The sequence below is a fragment of the Epargyreus clarus genome, unplaced genomic scaffold, assembly GCF_041222505.1.
Source record: "Epargyreus clarus isolate Ecla_fem2 unplaced genomic scaffold, WU_Ecla_fem_2.2 ptg000034l, whole genome shotgun sequence".
NCBI lineage: Eukaryota > Metazoa > Arthropoda > Insecta > Lepidoptera > Hesperiidae > Epargyreus > Epargyreus clarus.
Window position 1 is genome coordinate 10394034 of NW_027332239.1, and position 17168 is coordinate 10411201.

The 17168-nt window shown below is 32.8% G+C and overlaps 2 protein-coding genes across 3 annotated transcripts in view; both read left to right on the plus strand.

The window, feature by feature from the left end:
• Nhe2 (Na[+]/H[+] hydrogen exchanger 2) overlaps window positions 1-11687 on the plus strand; it is a 51416-nt gene extending 39729 nt beyond the window's left edge. Inside the window, exons 12-20 of the mRNA XM_073091099.1 lie at window positions 70-208; window positions 708-848; window positions 1228-1294; window positions 2072-2164; window positions 3188-3388; window positions 4156-4209; window positions 4563-4742; window positions 5655-6006; window positions 6387-11687. Of these exons, the coding sequence (XP_072947200.1) occupies window positions 70-208; window positions 708-848; window positions 1228-1294; window positions 2072-2164; window positions 3188-3388; window positions 4156-4209; window positions 4563-4742; window positions 5655-6006; window positions 6387-6579 (1420 nt within the window). The 3' untranslated portion in view covers window positions 6580-11687. The remainder of the gene's footprint in view (window positions 1-69; window positions 209-707; window positions 849-1227; window positions 1295-2071; window positions 2165-3187; window positions 3389-4155; window positions 4210-4562; window positions 4743-5654; window positions 6007-6386) is intronic.
• Window positions 11688-13328: 1641 nt separating this feature from the next.
• MYPT-75D (Myosin phosphatase targeting subunit 75D) overlaps window positions 13329-17168 on the plus strand; it is a 43537-nt gene continuing 39697 nt past the window's right edge. For both annotated transcript variants that reach the window (XM_073091089.1, XM_073091090.1), the window contains exons 1-2: window positions 13329-13568; window positions 16286-16375. In XM_073091089.1, the coding sequence (XP_072947190.1) occupies window positions 16296-16375 (80 nt within the window). In that variant the 5' untranslated portion in view covers window positions 13329-13568; window positions 16286-16295. The remainder of the gene's footprint in view (window positions 13569-16285; window positions 16376-17168) is intronic.

Below are 17168 nucleotides of genomic sequence, written 5' to 3' on the forward strand. Positions count from 1 at the left end.
TAGATTTAATTCCAAACAGTTTTGTTCAAAAGACGTTATGATAAAATGCGGTACCGTCGATTGTTTCAGCCCAAGCTTTAGTCAATTAGATTCTTCGACTTGGAATATTGACATGCAGGAATTGGAATATAATCCGTCCAAAAAGGATCTTACTGACGCAAGAATCCATCATTTGCTTGCTGAAGAGTTGTGCAAGCCTTATCGACGAGTATGTGTAAATATTGGTTTACATGTTCTTATCTCTAACAAATATCTATTTAATTAATATCTAATTAAATCGTCGCTATTTATAATTCGTTCAGTGAACTTTGATTATAAACGGACGGTATCTAGAGCCAACTTTTATAATTACAAAGATGAAATTATCCTAGTTTGTTCTTGATTTTTTTTTCTAAAACCTCCATAGTGTAATATATATTTTGACTTTTGAAGTCTTGTATTGACAAACCATGGGAGGAATATATTATTTTTAAGTGCAATCTAAAAAAAAAAAAATTACCTAATAAAAAACTATTTTTGTGGGTTATTGTTTTGTCTGCAATGTAATCTTGTCATCTTAAGTTGACGAATACAAACGGAATGAAGTGACCTTGGTTCAACACTTGGTTTTCTATCATCTGCAGCAATTTCGTTTATTAAATGTTAAGTATTAATTTTTTGTTTTTCTTATGTGTGTGGTTTTATTGAAGTTGAATGATTTGTTGTAGCATCGTCGTTTAAGCTACAGTCGTCATGCGGTTAATGACAGAGATTTGGGTACGCAGGTGAATTACAAGACCCATATGAACATTCGACGCCTCGTGGGCGACAGGAAGCATCATCACAAACGCAGTAAACGTGGGAAACAGGTACTGATGGAATTGCACGTATACTCATTTTCGATATACTTTGAAGTAATCTGAAATCTTTCAAAACTCAGATACAATCGTACCTTCACTAAGGAATTGTAATAGTTGATGAAGTAGTTAATCTTATAGTTATTATTCAAATGACATAATGTTTTGTTTTTAAGAATATAAACAAGATCTGCTAGCATTGCTATGATTATTTAATCAGATACGTTTAAAAAATCCAACATACAAAAAACAAAATGTATGTATCTCTCCAGAATAATACTAATAATAATAATATAATAATAATGATAAGAATAATTAGATTTTCATGTCTAAGTTGAATTAAATATTGTTTTAAAGATTCGTATATTCATGTTTTTTATTTCAATTTCAGGATGGCAAAAATCATGTAACATTCCCTGAATTCCAGCAAAACGGTTCGGCCAAACAGTTCACGCACGGTAAAAAAAAATATTATAGATTAGGTACTTACTTTATTTCCTTATTAATATCACAAGTGTCGTCGCATGCACGTGTGGGTTCGAGTAATTTATTTTTACTATTTTCTTTTTATTTATCAGTTTTAACTATAATTTGCCTGTACACAAATATTGTATTATTTTGCTTATTACTCAAGCTTCGTTCTATAAACAGACAATAATTAATACTTTGGTTTTAAGTTATTTTATATGTAAGCGTTTTGTGTGATTTATTAATTTATAATGTTTTATTTTTGTTGCATGCACACCCACACATAGTTATAGGTATATTATTTGTAATAGTTTAAATATTTATATTAATATGAATACTGTTTTTAAATAATAATATTAAACCCTTTTTACTTTCCAAATCGAACTTGAATATAAAATGAACGTTCGTAAATTTATCAGTATACCTTTTAATCCATATCGGATTTTTTACCAATTTGTTAAACTACAAGATTGATTTTATGGTATAGTCCGTGCCAAACTGCTAGTCCGCTCCGAATATAGAAACGAGTCGCGTCGCAATAGCAAATTGCAGATATTAGCGGGACGAAAACAGCGCCGCACGCCGGTGCCTCTCCGCTGTCCGCTCACGCCGACGGGTACTCAGCTTCGTTAGTGTGCCCTTACGTTTCGGAGTGTATGCTAAGTAAACCTGCGCGCAACAACTTCAGAGCGGACTAGAAGTTTGGTGCGGGTTTTCTGAATACGTAATTCGGGGGGTTTAAACCGTAAATAAACATTTGTTTATAGATTACATAGACGAGGTCCTGCAAGAGGACGACGGGAGCGAGCCGCGTCGTGAGCCCGACGATGGCGGTATTACTTTTACTGCCAAATCCCCGCGTAGGTATTCTGCATGGACCACGTTGTGTGAGATCCTATGTTTTTGGATTTGAATACAAGCTTTTAACAAAAAGACCAATTACTTTATTATTTACTTGATTTAATCTTAAATAACTTCTTATAAACTGAAGGAATGGTCAAAGTGCTATCACAAGATATTCAAATCCAAAATATGTATAGATGTTGTGAGATATTGTATTTGCAACTTACTGTACACGTTTTTAATTTTATAATAAGAGGGCTAAATACTAATTGGATTTTTATATGGTACGTAGGTACATTCTAAATTTTAAGTTTCCGGACCAATCTCTATTTATTGATATGGCTACTAACTATCTATTTTACGAATGTGCATTTGTGATGGCATGTTCTAATACTTCTGTACTTAATAAATCTATTTCTTTTGGTACTAATTTATTAAATTCTTCGTATTCTTGAAGGTGGTAGAACCCTTTGTGGTTCGACTCCGGCGGCACCACCGCCACACCTATTTCTACCTAATAACAGCAGTGTTAGGCGCTGCTGTGTTCCGGTTTGAAGGGTGTGGTAAGGGAGATAGACTTTTCCGAGGCGTTCCAGCTTAGTCCTCAGGGGTAGCGGCGCATCTGTGGCCGACCTCAGGTAGGAATATCTAATCCTATCTGGGGTTGATTACAGATGTCCATGGGCGGCAGTAGCCACTTACCATCAGGTGGACTGCATGCTCGTCTGCTACTCTCATATTATAAAAAAAAAAAAAAAAAAAAAAATTTCATTTTATTAAAAATAATACTAATTTATATTTTGCTTTAGCTTATGTTGTGTTACGTTTCAAATGTTTTTGTTTTACCCTATCCTTTTCAAATGTCAATTCTGCTATTCCATTTGGTAACGTCCTTATATGTTTTGTGTATGTCTTTTAAATTGCTCTCCATTTCTGCTTGTTTAATTGTTTGTGTTTGATTGTCATTTTCTTCCCTTCTGGCAACCTTCATGTGGCACCGCAATTACGATACTCTCGACAACTGGCGATAACGTTATCAGCTGGATATAAAGAAGTCAGTCCGACGTCCTCGCATAAAGAGAATAGTAGTTCACTTCTAAACCAGTTGGCTAACCTACCCGGATTCAATCCACTGAAAGCGAGAATCGTTAAGCAGTATGCAAAAACGCCTGAAGAAATACTGCCTACAGCTGTTGAGAAATCTTTACCGTGGAGAAGGGACAGATCCACGTATAACTTTGGTATGTGTTTACTAAGAACTGCGATTTAAGCAACAATCTATCTATCTTCCTTAGAAATTTTTATTTAAATTGCTTATTTTTTATTTTGACTTTCCTTAGCTGTTAAGTCGCAGCATAGATTGGCCGTCCGAACAAAATTTTAAAATTTAAATTCTTGCACCTAAACCACACGTAGGATTTTCACTAATTTATGTGTTGTCTGTAAACCCTTTATGTCGATAACTTTAAAGACACCAATTTATCGACAAAAGGTATATCTAAGCATTTAATTTTGAAATATTTCAATGATTCAGATGTTGGTTCCTTATTTTAAAATTTGCCGTTATAGATTGTAACTGGCGATATCCTTGATTCATAAATTTGTGTCTTTAAATGATTTTACACCTGGTAAGTTTTCAATGTAAGGAAGTTAGATAGAAATTAGACATGTAGCATGAATTGTATCATTACCACAGCTTGCCTAATCACTGCCTGCCTGTCCCTACCTAATTGTTTCTAATATTTCAATAAAGGGTGTTTTTATTAGATTTAGTAAATGTTTGACTAGAGAGGTAAGTAATTAAGATAAGTATTAAAAATATCTTTCTCTGATTAAATGATAATGTGCATCGGATGAATATAAAATTTGTCACTTTTAGAAACATCCACTAACATACTAATTATGTAATAAAGCATGACTGACTTTTTTTAACTTATATTAAATAGTGTATTTTAAAATAATGTCTACTCCTTCAAAATTAATGATTATTTCTTCCTTTATTATTTAGTGCCCAATGAGGATATTCTAGAAGAAGATGAAAGAAGAATGTCGGATGATAACGGTACGTTAATGACACACACACAATATTTCCAAAAAGTATTTGTATATTTTAATTAACACACATTTATTTTCAAATACCAGTCTTTTAAAAACTGGTCTAATTACTTGTGACATCGCGTCATTAAATGGTGGTAGAGCCAATTTCTATCGTGAAGTAGGTCTGCGTTTTGGTGGAAGGATGTGGATACTTGTTGACTTAATTATGAGGCGAACACATTAGTCCTCCGGAGAATGGGCGGCATTAGGTAGAACTTGATTTATATGGGGTTGGCCACAGATGTCAATGGGCGGCAGGCTCTTTATTTAGATGAAAACGTTTATTTAGTTAAATCGTTGTTTCTTCTTACGTTACAGACACGTACATGACCGTGGCGGAGCAGGCGCGTGTCGCCACCCCGACCGCTACGGAGACAATGTTGCCATGGAAACGGGAGGAGGCGGAGGGCACGGCCGCTATTAAACAATCGGAGTTCCCCTCGTGGGCCTCCAACAAGGAGTATCTGGCTTATAGCTCGCCATCTGCTACCTTCTTGGGTAAATATGCCTTTAATGCAAATATTACAAAAAAAAAAAACACTTCTGACACAGTATTGTCATTTACAAACATTTTTTTGAGAATGCATCTCTATTAGGCTTAGGTTAGGTTTTGAACGATAACACAAATTACACAAATTAAAAAAAAAACAAGAATTAAAGATGCTGCCTTATTTTTTATTGGAACGGTTTTGCTTAGTATTCATTTATTCAGAAAATATTTAAATTGCTAAATTTTATCTTTGGGAAAATAATAATGGAATAATGGGATATTAAACTAAAGTTATAAATTTACTAGCCTTACTTTGCAATTTGCCCAGACTTATCATGCTTTTATTCAAAGTTATAGAAACGTGTATTGTCTTTGCCAACCCTGAACATAGGTACTAGTACTAGTATGTAATTCTCGCAATGATGCCAATTTTTCCTCGGAACTGTTTTTGCATCGATTAGCTCAATTTTCTTTAGATCAGAACTGAGTTTACTTCCCTAACAGTTATTTATTTTACTTAACGATATTTCAGACATATTAGAAAACATCTTATTCTTTTTTCTTCGGCTTTTTTAATTACTTGTCGCACGCAACAAAATTATTTAAAATAAAAACGACTTTATCTCAATTGCCATTATGAATATTAACACTTACCAAACTCTACATAAAATTATATTTAATTAGATGTTTTAAAGTACTTTATTATTTTTATATACATTAATTTGGTATTTTGCACTTTTTTATAGAGCACGTTCTATTACAACCCTTGGAAGTTTTTGTTCAGGTAGATGACAAGCGCTTTCATCCCGTCCTGCATTTTAATGTGTATAAGTTATTACTACACTTGATTGTTCAACTTATTCTGATTTGATATTTTTTCTTTTCCCCTATCCATTGTACCCTTCATCTCCCGCTATTAGGTGGTATAGAGAAGCCAAAACATCCAAAATCTATCATAGGTCTCTTCCGAAGAGAGAGTTCAAGTTCTACGCAAGGCGTTACAGAATTGCCGGTGGTGTCTGACTCTGAGAGCAAAGCTGACTCGAGTAAAGGCGAAAGTTCGTCAGTCAAGGGGGAGTCAGGATACGGGCCGGCGAGACCAGGTCCTAATTTGCTGTCGAAGAGGAGTACGAGTCTTGGTGGGCCGACAGTGCTGTTAATGGAAGATGTGGCGCATTCAGATCCTCTCGGCGCTTCGTCAAGACCTGCCAGCATCATGCAAGGTCCACACAGAGGGCAATGTAGGCGGGGATCTATGTTGGAGCTCACCGGGTATGATATAATAACTTTGTACGCGACTTTTTAATACATATTTAAAGAGATTTATATTTTTATCTGCTGTCTTATTTGTATGCTTTTTTGGATAGTAATGATTTAAATGAAACTGTCACGTAAATAATAAACTACGAGTAAGTAGATAAGAAATAACATACATGAGCTATTTTTACCCTGAGAATATTGAGGGTTTCTAAGTAAAATAAAAGCTATGCAAGGGATTACATCGCTATAAGAAACGTGCTAAGATGGATGTGAAATTGACATCTACTCGTAATTTTGGTTTTTAAAGGCGAAATCGTTGTAACTTAATGGGTTTTTTTAAATAATTGTAGGACGATAATTTTAGTAAACAATAGTTCTTACGAACATTACAGGTCATTATCACGTGACGCAATAACTGAAGAGAAATGCAGCAAGTCGTTGCCGGAGAGCGAGCGGATGGGTGTCCGCCGCCTCGCGCTCGGCCAGCAGAGCCTCCCTCGGGAACCCTTCATCCGACAGCTCACCATGGCCTCCAATCTCCTCACCAGCTCATCCTCAGACGACTCCTCCGACGAGAACACCTGAGTATCCCGACGTGGTGACCCTGACAGGCTGCCACTACTTAAGTATAGGACTCTAGAATGAACTACATTCGCTCTACACTAATAATTTGTGCTGTGAATTCAAGTGTGGTGTACTTTAAGATGCTTTAGCGTAGACATCTGTTATACTAAGCTGATTTCAGTTTTCGACGTGTTCGCATGTTTCGCGTGTTAAACTGACGGTGTTATATTGTTAATAGTAGGTATTGTATATTGCATTTAGGTTATTAAAATTAAATTCAATTGTTTTTTTTAATCAAATGGTTTTTGTTTCATGTGTTAAGTTAACTTGATATGATAAAAACTTTTAGTGTCATCAGTGTAAGGAAAATCGACTAACTTAAAAGTTTAAGGGCCGGCCAAACAGAACACGTATTTTAGCGCCGTGCTAGGCGTCAGCGCTAGAACAAAATTCTGACGCTTGCTGACGTACGAGAACTCGCGTACGCGTACGCGCTCTGTGTGACCGCTTACTATAGTCCGATTCATAATTAGGTGTCCAAAATGTAAACAAAGGTGTTGACCTATCAAGGAAATATGTTTCAAATGATAGTTTCTTATTTTTGACAATATTAAATTAATACAACGATAATAAAATAATAATCTAAATAAATTAAAATCAATTCACATTTTCCAATATTTATGTTAACTCAATTTCATTTCACACAGTAATAAAAATAAAAATCAAGATTAATGGTAGAAAATTAAATTGTGATAATGGTAACACAATCGGGATCCAAAACATTTTTTGTGCCGCCATTTTTAAGCTTCGTAGTTGATATTATTTATGATCGTGGCCGAACTCGAATGTTTTCTAGTTTTCATGGCGCGTTTTTTTTTATCATGTGCAGTTATTAATTTGTTGTTTTTTGTTGAGTTTGTGAAAGTTTTCGTTTCTTGTTAATTTATTAGGGCTTGCAATACCTGTAATCGTATTTTGACAATGACATTTCTTTATTTACATTTTTACATTTATACATGTATAGTATTTACATGTATAGTCTATACAGTACAATAGAACTCAGCGGCGTCAGGATTTACTTCTAGCGTTAACGCCCTAGCGCGGCGCTAGAATACGCGCTCTGTGAGGCCAGGCCTTAATAATTAAATTTAATTATTAAGTTAGTGCGCTTTGTTCATTCTCAGGTCATTCACGTTTTAAGGCTTAAGCTGTAAAAATGCAGCATCAGAAAGTCTGATTAAGCGCACAATACTATTTTAGGTATTTGCTCCTCAGCTCCGACCTGGTTCAAGTATCTAATAAAGCATAGTTGTGTTGCAGCGCAATCGTTAACTTGAATACAGTCATACAACCAATAAAGGCTGGATGTTTTCTAATAATAAATATGTCTACAGGTACAAATTGAGTTGTGTCAATTCATATCTCCAGTAAAAGTGATTGAACTTTGAGCTGAGGTATACCTCACGTTTTAATCACGTTTTCTGATTTACCCATATCACGTTACATTTAAAGTAACAATACGCTTTGAATGAATGAATGAAAGATCTTCGCAGTAGAATCATTATTAATAAAAAAATCGTAGAACTTCAGTAGCATCAGATTTAAGGAATTGAACCTTAAATCGGAAAATTGGCAAAATAATGCGTTACAAAATAATGAAAACGTAAACCAGTTTTGTTTCTGAAAATCAAATAGTAAAGAATAGGATTTTTATGCTACAAAATAGCCAATTGTATTTTTTCAAATATAAGTATTCAACTACTGGTCTTTCTTCAGTTTTGTTTTTAATTACATTACTATAATTCATCGCTGATGACTTTATGACTTGTAGAGTTTAGTAGTTAGACATTTCTTTACTGGACGGTATTAAGTAACTAGGATGTCTTCATTTTGTTTCCTATTATTATTATTATTATGTATCCTTGAAAATAGTTACTGTTGTGTTACAAATATCGTATGCAAAATTACAATAGCTGAAAATAGATATATATTTTATAACCTAACATGAATAATAATACCTAATAGGTAGCCACCATAGATATATATTAACTGCTAATACTAATGTTCTATCAAACAATATTTTTCTATGAACTTTGTAACTATATCTTAATAGAAATTAACAATAACAAACTACTTATATTATTACTAAATGAAAAGTTCTGCGAAATAATGCAAGAATAACAGCTGTACTATGTAACACAAAATATTACTCCTTTACTAATTTAATATGGTTTCTATGTATTGCCAATGACAATATAATATATTATAGATATAGGTATAGGCACTTATTGTAAAACCTCATGATCATCATTTTAGGTGATAATAATTCAATGAAATAATTGATTAGTTAAATAAATAAAAAATAGGGAAATTATTTCACAGTGTTTAGCGCTGCTGCGTTTTGGTTTGAAGTTTAATTGAATTTTAAAACATACTGCAATGAGATGAAGTCAGGTATATTCTTGCTTCATGAAGGGTGATATTGTTTTCGAATAGCTGAATATTATACAACTATTATGTAAAGTTATTATATACATTCGGAATGTCATTGGCAATTGGATTTTTTTTATAATAATACGATGTAGTTATAAGTATAGAATATATGTAAGGTAAAAGGCTTGTACCTATAAGATAGATAAAACGCAAATGTTGACTTGTTACTAGCTAATTTGTTAAACCACTTAGATAAAACAATAACGAGCAATGTTCGTAAAATTAGTACAATAATAGAACTAGTTAATTCTGATAATCGCTGTAAATAATGTATTAATTATAATATAGTCCCGTGTAGTTACACGTATTGCTTATTTTGCTTAATAATTTGTGATCCACACTTAATCCTACTTTTACTCGCCTTACACTGGTACTATATTAATTGTATACAAAAAATATCGCACCTGTAGAATTATAATTATATAAGTGCAAATACTTAGTACTTAGGTACTCAAAAGATGTATTTGAAATGTTGTCTTCTTTCCTCTGAATTCGACATTGATATTACATAGCTCCATCTAGCGAAATTTACGGCAATTACACGAGAGTCAATGTTGCATTAAATAGTTTTGCCCTTTATAAATCTTTTTGTACAATATTATGCTTTTTTTTGCATTTTCTTCATTGATTACAATAATTATCTAAAGGTGCGATATTATGTGATTGCGTGTGACTTTTGAAAAAATGTAGTTTAAACTAAATATTGAGTTTCATTACATCGTTTACATTATAGCACAAATATACCTATAATATACTGTCTTATTCTTAGTTGGTTATGTAATGGCCTAATTAACTACTTAAATCAATTTTTAATTCAGGTGCTTTGAGTCTGTGACTTTTATTCCTATATACCAAGTACCCTATTAAATGATATAATTACCTAATCAAATGCAAATTGTTATTTACACAAAATATTATAGATATTCCAATTATAGCTACATCTTTAAATAATTGTACAAGTGTTAGCGAATTATTGTAATAAAATGAATTGGTCTTGCACTTTTTCAAATTAGGAAATTTAAAAAAATCTAACCGTGCATTATCTTGTTGAAATTCCCCTTTATTTTTTGTGACACGGAGGCGGACAATCATGGGGATATTTTTGGAATTGGCGAAACTCAGTTAAATTAGTTAACAAAAATTATAATACCTAAGCCTTATAATTATTATTGTATAAGCGGTGTCCTAGACCTATAAATAACGCTATTATTTATCCTTGATACAATTCCATCAATAATTATGTAACTAACGGACAGACATCATAAACTTCATGGTTATGGAGATTTTGAGTGAGGTACTGATTGGGTTTTAATGTAATGGATGCGACAAAAGTTTACAAATTTAATTTAAAATATTGTACCTAGATACCTTGTTTTAGTTTACGAGTTTGTCTGTTATTATATATCTTACCTACTTATTTTGACCTTTTAAGTTTTGTTGATTTAATTTTGTTAATCACGGGAGTTGTGATACTGTAAATAATGTTGTAGAGAAGGTTTTAAATATAATTAATTGATAAGTAAAACGTGTGTTTTGTAGAAAGAACGTAGAGCATAGATACGGATTTGACCACAAACAGTGGATTTGATAATAGTGATAGAACTTTCTTTTTATATTACGTATCTTTTTTTAACGGAAGTTTTAAATGAACAATTTTGATAATAAGTGATAGGTCTGTTTCGAATGAAAAAATGATTTCTACGAAATGTTTCGTAGGTTTCAATGTAGAGTAATGAAGATAGATTTGGTCTTAATAATTAACAGAACCTCGCTAAAATACCTTACTTAAATATCGCTATTCGCGCTTATTTGTTCGTGAATATTACGCATCTTCAAATAACATTTTTTAATATAAACTATTTTCTTCTTACAAGGAAATGTTTTAATTTATCGCTTAACACCGGATCGATGTAAATCTGCATTGTAAATCTGTTAAATATAGGTATTATTTGGAATTGTATCTAATTCAATATTGATTGTAAACCATCAATTCAATATTGATGTTAAATCAATAATCTGATTAATAGGCATATTGACAATGGGTATTCAAATAATTTGCTGATTTTGGCTCAAGCAGTGGCGGATCAGTGCCAGATAAAACCAGCCCGGGGTCCGTAACTAGTGTGAACAAGAGAGCTTTTTATTTGTAGTATTTTGGATAGGGCCCCATTAGGGCCGCCGTTGGGTGCCTCTTAACCTGGCACTGATGGTGACCATCGTACCTAATGCCAACAAATTTACTTACCAAGCAATGTTAAGAAGCAAAATATTTTACATTTATTAAAACAATTTATATAAAAAAAAACGATAGATAAATTTTCATACCTTCAACTTAATTACCTACTTAGGTATTATATTACCTACTACTTATAGCAGGTACCAAGTATGACATTTAGTAATTCGGGTATAGTATGATTTATTTTAATTAATTATATAAAAATATATTTGATTAAAATAGCTCATTAACGTGAAACTTTTGCTTTTGAAAAAAACTATGGTGTGTCAATTGAATAAAAATAGTGCCTAGCCTAGATTATCGCAGCTCATTGTTAAAATAACTATAATTGTTAAACCTAATGTAACATAGTTGAAAATAGATGATGTAAAACTTCTTTGAAATAAACATTGTAACTTAATTGTTTCCTTTCTCTTTATTATTTATAACCCTTCACTAATCCCTTCACAAAGTGACCTTGAACAATATTAATCATGATAACTTTAGTGTTGGCTCTTTGGTCAATGATTCGGGCTATAAAGCGGGTTCTAATTTAGTAGTTACAGGCCACAATATTTAATCATGACACGTCTGTTAAATTTCACACAGTACTCTATTATAAGTTTCCAATTGAGGACTCGATCAGTCGAATCTACGGATCGACACGACAGTTCCAATCTCCGATATGTTAGACAAATTTTAATTCCTATACGATCCACTAGGGGCGCTGCTCGTAGATGTAATTGGACTGCATGGGCGAATTTGCGGCGTTGCGACTCGATCAGTCGTAAAACCTCATATGAATGGAAGGATATAGCTTCTTATCTCAAAGCGTGGCGTGGAATAGCGTGAAATATATACACGATAACATTATAGAAAATTATTAAATAATAAGCAACTTATAAGTTCCTATATCACAAATCACGGGCGCTTATTATTAGCTTGTGATTCACGTATCAGTAGTTTAGATCAAAAGTTTTTTGTTATAAGTCAGTTTGCTTTCAGGTTCTTGTAATCTTGTAATACATAAAAGGCAAAAATACACATTCGATTATTTTTATACATTTTATTATGATGGTAATCCTAATGAATTGGTAATGTCACAATCACGTGTCAATGTGAAGGAATCAAACCTGGCAACATCTATAACAATCTGGTATAATAATTAATTCAATTTTACAATAATAGTGACAAAGCTATTCTAAGCGCATCGTAGTATTTTATGGAGTAAAAGTTAAAATATTTACCATAAAAATGAGGTATTTGACCACTCATATTTAATTGTCACGTGATGGACACTGTTACGTAGTAAAAAATGTTTTTTTGTCTCTATTTGCTTGTATCGGCATCTCACTATACCTGGTTATAAATTATCTGTAGACATATAATATACAATCTGTCCTTCTCAATAAGAAGAAAGCGTTACAATTATGATTGTGATTCCGTTCCAAAAATCACTGTGATAAATCACCTGAACTATATCACATCGAATTAATAAGTTATTATTATGGATTATTTGTTGGTAGGAAAGGCGAATTAAATTGTTTGTGTCTTTTTATTAAAAAAACCTGAAATATCCCATATATACAAGCACGTAACTAAATATAAACATAAAAAGATTTTTGTCCAAAGTAAGGGGTTATAAATACTAGGCATTCTAGTCAGCCGTCATCGAGTTAAGAGATGTTCAGTCTTGGCTCAAATGAACTCGATTTTAAACTTACGTTACATTTGATTTGTTTATGTAGTTATGTTTCCATTTGGATCTGTGAGAGCAATTATCATTAATTCTATAATTATTAGTATAAGATTGAAATTGTATTTAAAGAAAAAAATATATGTATGGATTTATGTACCGCAAATAAAAACTCCAGTCAGTAAAAATCCAATTAGCTAAGTACAATGCGGTAATAACTGTAGCTAACTACGATGAAATAACAATTTTAGTAGTGGCTATTAATCGATATTATTTTTTGGTGATTCACTGTGATATTTTTAAACAGCGTTCACTGTGATTTGTCACTTTGACGTTATTTGTCACTATCACCCACCACTAGTTCTCTTATTCGAATCGCTTGTCAGCTTGTTGTACTGTTTGTGAGTGAATGTGATTTTTCTTGTTTATAATTTTCATGAAAAATAACGGAAAATGAGGTGTAACTGTAAAATCCTATGTTAAACAGATCTAAACTCATTGAATCATGTAACGTACGAACATAATTTGCCAGTGTGTATTATGTGTGGTAAACGTATTAATACAAGAATGAAACATACTTATTCTTTGTAGTAATTAATTATAGCGGTAAGTAGTTTGAAATGTTTTATAAAATAGATTGGATTAATGTATACATTTTGTGGTTTAAGTTATAATATTTATAGTTTCCGTTATGACGTAGTTTTGGAAGTGTGGGTCCCTTTCTAAAAGTCGTTTTGTGTACATTCTTTTTCTTATAGCGGGAGCTTAGTTGATTTTGTTTACAAAGTTTTTGCGAGTGCCACACGGCTTGCTATTTTGAATTACGTTGAGTGTGGAATCATTCATCGATTAAGCACCTTTCAATGCTACTTTATTCTTATCTTATCAGTTCTTGACTTATCTATAAATTATTGTAAACTAAGTTTTCTGTACGTCAATATGTTGCTACCAATATATCTAGTATTTTAAAGTTGATGTAAATGTCATATGATATATGTAAAGTTATTACTCAAATAAGTTTGAGTACAACAATTTTATAAAAAACAACAGCATCAAGATTTAAATTAAAAGAAAAATTACATTGATGGAAAGTATTAAAGTATTTTCAAGATTAGATTACATCCATATTTATTTCAAACAACAGAAAAAAGATGCGAAATAAGACATAGTGAAGCTATAGTTACACCAGATTAGATTTAGTCATTAGGAAAAAGCCTGTTTTTACATACTTTCACTGTATGAAGTCCTTTTTAAGAAATATAGTAATAATTATAGCAAAGAAGTTGTGCAATGTTTTCACTATTTTATTGTAATACTAGCTGACCCAGCAAACAATGTGTTGCCATATAAATAAAAAATGTTAAGGGTGAACAACCCTTATCACTTAGGGGTATGAAAAATAGATTGTAGCCGATTCTCAGACCTACTGAATATGGATATAAAATTTGGTAAAAATTGGTAAAGCCATTTCGGTGGAGTATGGTAACTAACATTGTGACATGAGAATTTTATATATAAGATAAATGTAAACTAATTCATGGGTCAAGGAAGACAACAAGAGAAGCGCTCGAGATTCTTGCGCCTTTACTAATTAGCCAAGTAATAACTTCTCAATTAAGAAGTTTTATTTGTCTGGCTGCCCATTTTATCTATGTCATTTTCACAACTAAAGGATAAGGATCATATTAGATACAAGAACATAATTTAGTGCACGGCTATATGGTGGCCGAAGTCAGGTAGTAATATCAAATCTTACCTGGGGTTCAGGTGGACGGCACGCTTGTATGCTACTACTATACTATAAAAAAAAAATAGGTGTCAAATGTAGTCCTTTAAATTGGCGATGTGTCTGAGAGCAACTTTAAGTAGTGACTGAATTCTACATTGCTGATTAAAGATTACCAGAGGCAAAGTGACCATTTACTATTAGATGAATTGTATGCTCGTCGGTGTTTTCATTTAATAAAAACAAAATCATTAAATTTGTCCTTACTGTGAACAATATCTAAAATGCATTTTTTAAATACCTATTTCAATATACACTAATACCTCGACTTTTGCTACTCCGACTTACGCGAATTCGGAGTTACGCGATTTTCATATCTCGTCGATTCTCCTTAGGTTTGAGTGTCCCGCAACTCCCGATTATAAATAATATGCTTACTATCCCTACAATTATTCATGTAAGCATTCGTATTTGTCGCCGAGTCAACACATTCGGAATCATACCATACTATATTATTTACATGCATATCCCGACTTACGCGAATTCGACTTATGCGGTTACCACTCGGTTCCACCAATCGCTAAGTCCGAGGTATCTATATTAGAAACACAACAAATAGACTTATATTTCTTCAATGCTAATGCATAATATTTACATTTACCATAACCTCATCTATTGTGTGGTAAATATACAGGCATGGGCAATCACCATTCATTTGTATGCACCCTTTACATATCTGTATTCTAAGTGAAACAGTGCAATAACAATGTTGCTAGAGACCACTTTAAACTTATCACAGAATTTATAGATTACAAATGGGCTCGGAAATACATTTTACAAACATAAAAAACATTTTAGATATTGTTACCCCACATATTGGGGCTTAAGGACATATTTTTAAGTTGGAACCAACTAAACTTTCTCTATTCACCCAGGGTTGACTGGTAGAAAATGCCATCAGGCATTATGTTTGCCCTTTTGTAGCTTAACTTTCTGTTAGTGTTACAATAAATAAATAAATATTTCATCAACATTTATAGAGCAGTTTATAATACCCGCGTGGCAGAGTGGCCACCATACCGGTCGAACGCGCAAAAGGTCCCAGGTTTAATCCCCGGCCAGACAGATATCTAAATGATGAATTTAGATTTCTGTTTCTGGGTCTGGGTGTTTGTGTATCTGTCTATGTGTGTGTCCATGGCACCCACACAGGGAATCCTAGTGTGGGGCTGTGAGTGTGAAAAACGTTTATTTATATATGTATATTTTGTATAAGATTGTGGTAGCTTGCTGTCCACCTGATCGTAAGTAATTACTGCAGCCCATAAACATCTGTAACCAAGTCTATATTGAACAAGGGATCCCTACGTCCCTAAGTCACAGATGCTTTGTCACTCTTAAGTACTAAGTCACCTCAAATTTAAATCGGCTGGCATCCACACTTTTCCACTGAAAGAAATGTTTTACTATAAAAATAGGTGTAGAGTTAATACTTGATCGAACTTGGTTGATCGAACTTCTTCTATTAACTTTAGATATACATATAAAATGTAGATTATTGTTAAGCAAGAAATATGATTTGAGTTTCTGATTGTAGATAAGGAAATATGGAGCATGCAGACTTGGTGTCGGAGATGGCCCAGGTGGAGCACCTCACAACACAAGAACGGCTCCACTTGGCTCGCAGGTACTACTTTTAATTACTATAAAACTCTATTTTTACTTTTTTAAATCACTGAAGTTTAATAACTTTTAACAATGGAATATTTTGAATTTTCTATGCATATGTGAAACAAATATTTATTTTATAAATAGTGTTTCAGTTAGCAATAGTAGTAGCTGATAACAATATTTTTAGGAGCTAATATTTAATACAATACAAACATATTAATAGACACATAATTTGCACAGCTGTTTTTCTTGCAAAATGTTTGTTTGCAAAATGCCTTTGAATCTTTGACTAATTGTAAGTTAAGGTTTGAGTATTGATTATAAATAGTAAACAGCTTTAGGCTGACTACACATTTGCTACTATCGCTTGACCAACTCGTAGATTAGTTTCAATATTTAACCACACAAGATCAAAATTTGAACACTTCTGGTGTACAGAAATTTCATAATGTCAATGCTTTGGGGGCAAATCATCGATTAATAAGGTGCTTAAGCGCTGGATAATGGGCGGTCAGCCTTATCTCACAACGACGATGCATAGCATAATATATGAAGATGTATGATTCCTCTAGCGATACACACATAGGTACATAATTGAATATTTTATGAGTATTGAATACCTCATTATGGCATTAATGAATCGTTTAACAAGTACCCTGCTGTGTATTGATCGTGTGTGCGTAGGTTCCGTTTGTAGGGACGATGTAAATACAAATACGGCTATATTGCACGTCATTGCGGCGACGTGTTACTTTTTATTACGGTTTCGTGAGCAAATTGAATTGAACCTTATATTTGTCCGTCCGTCC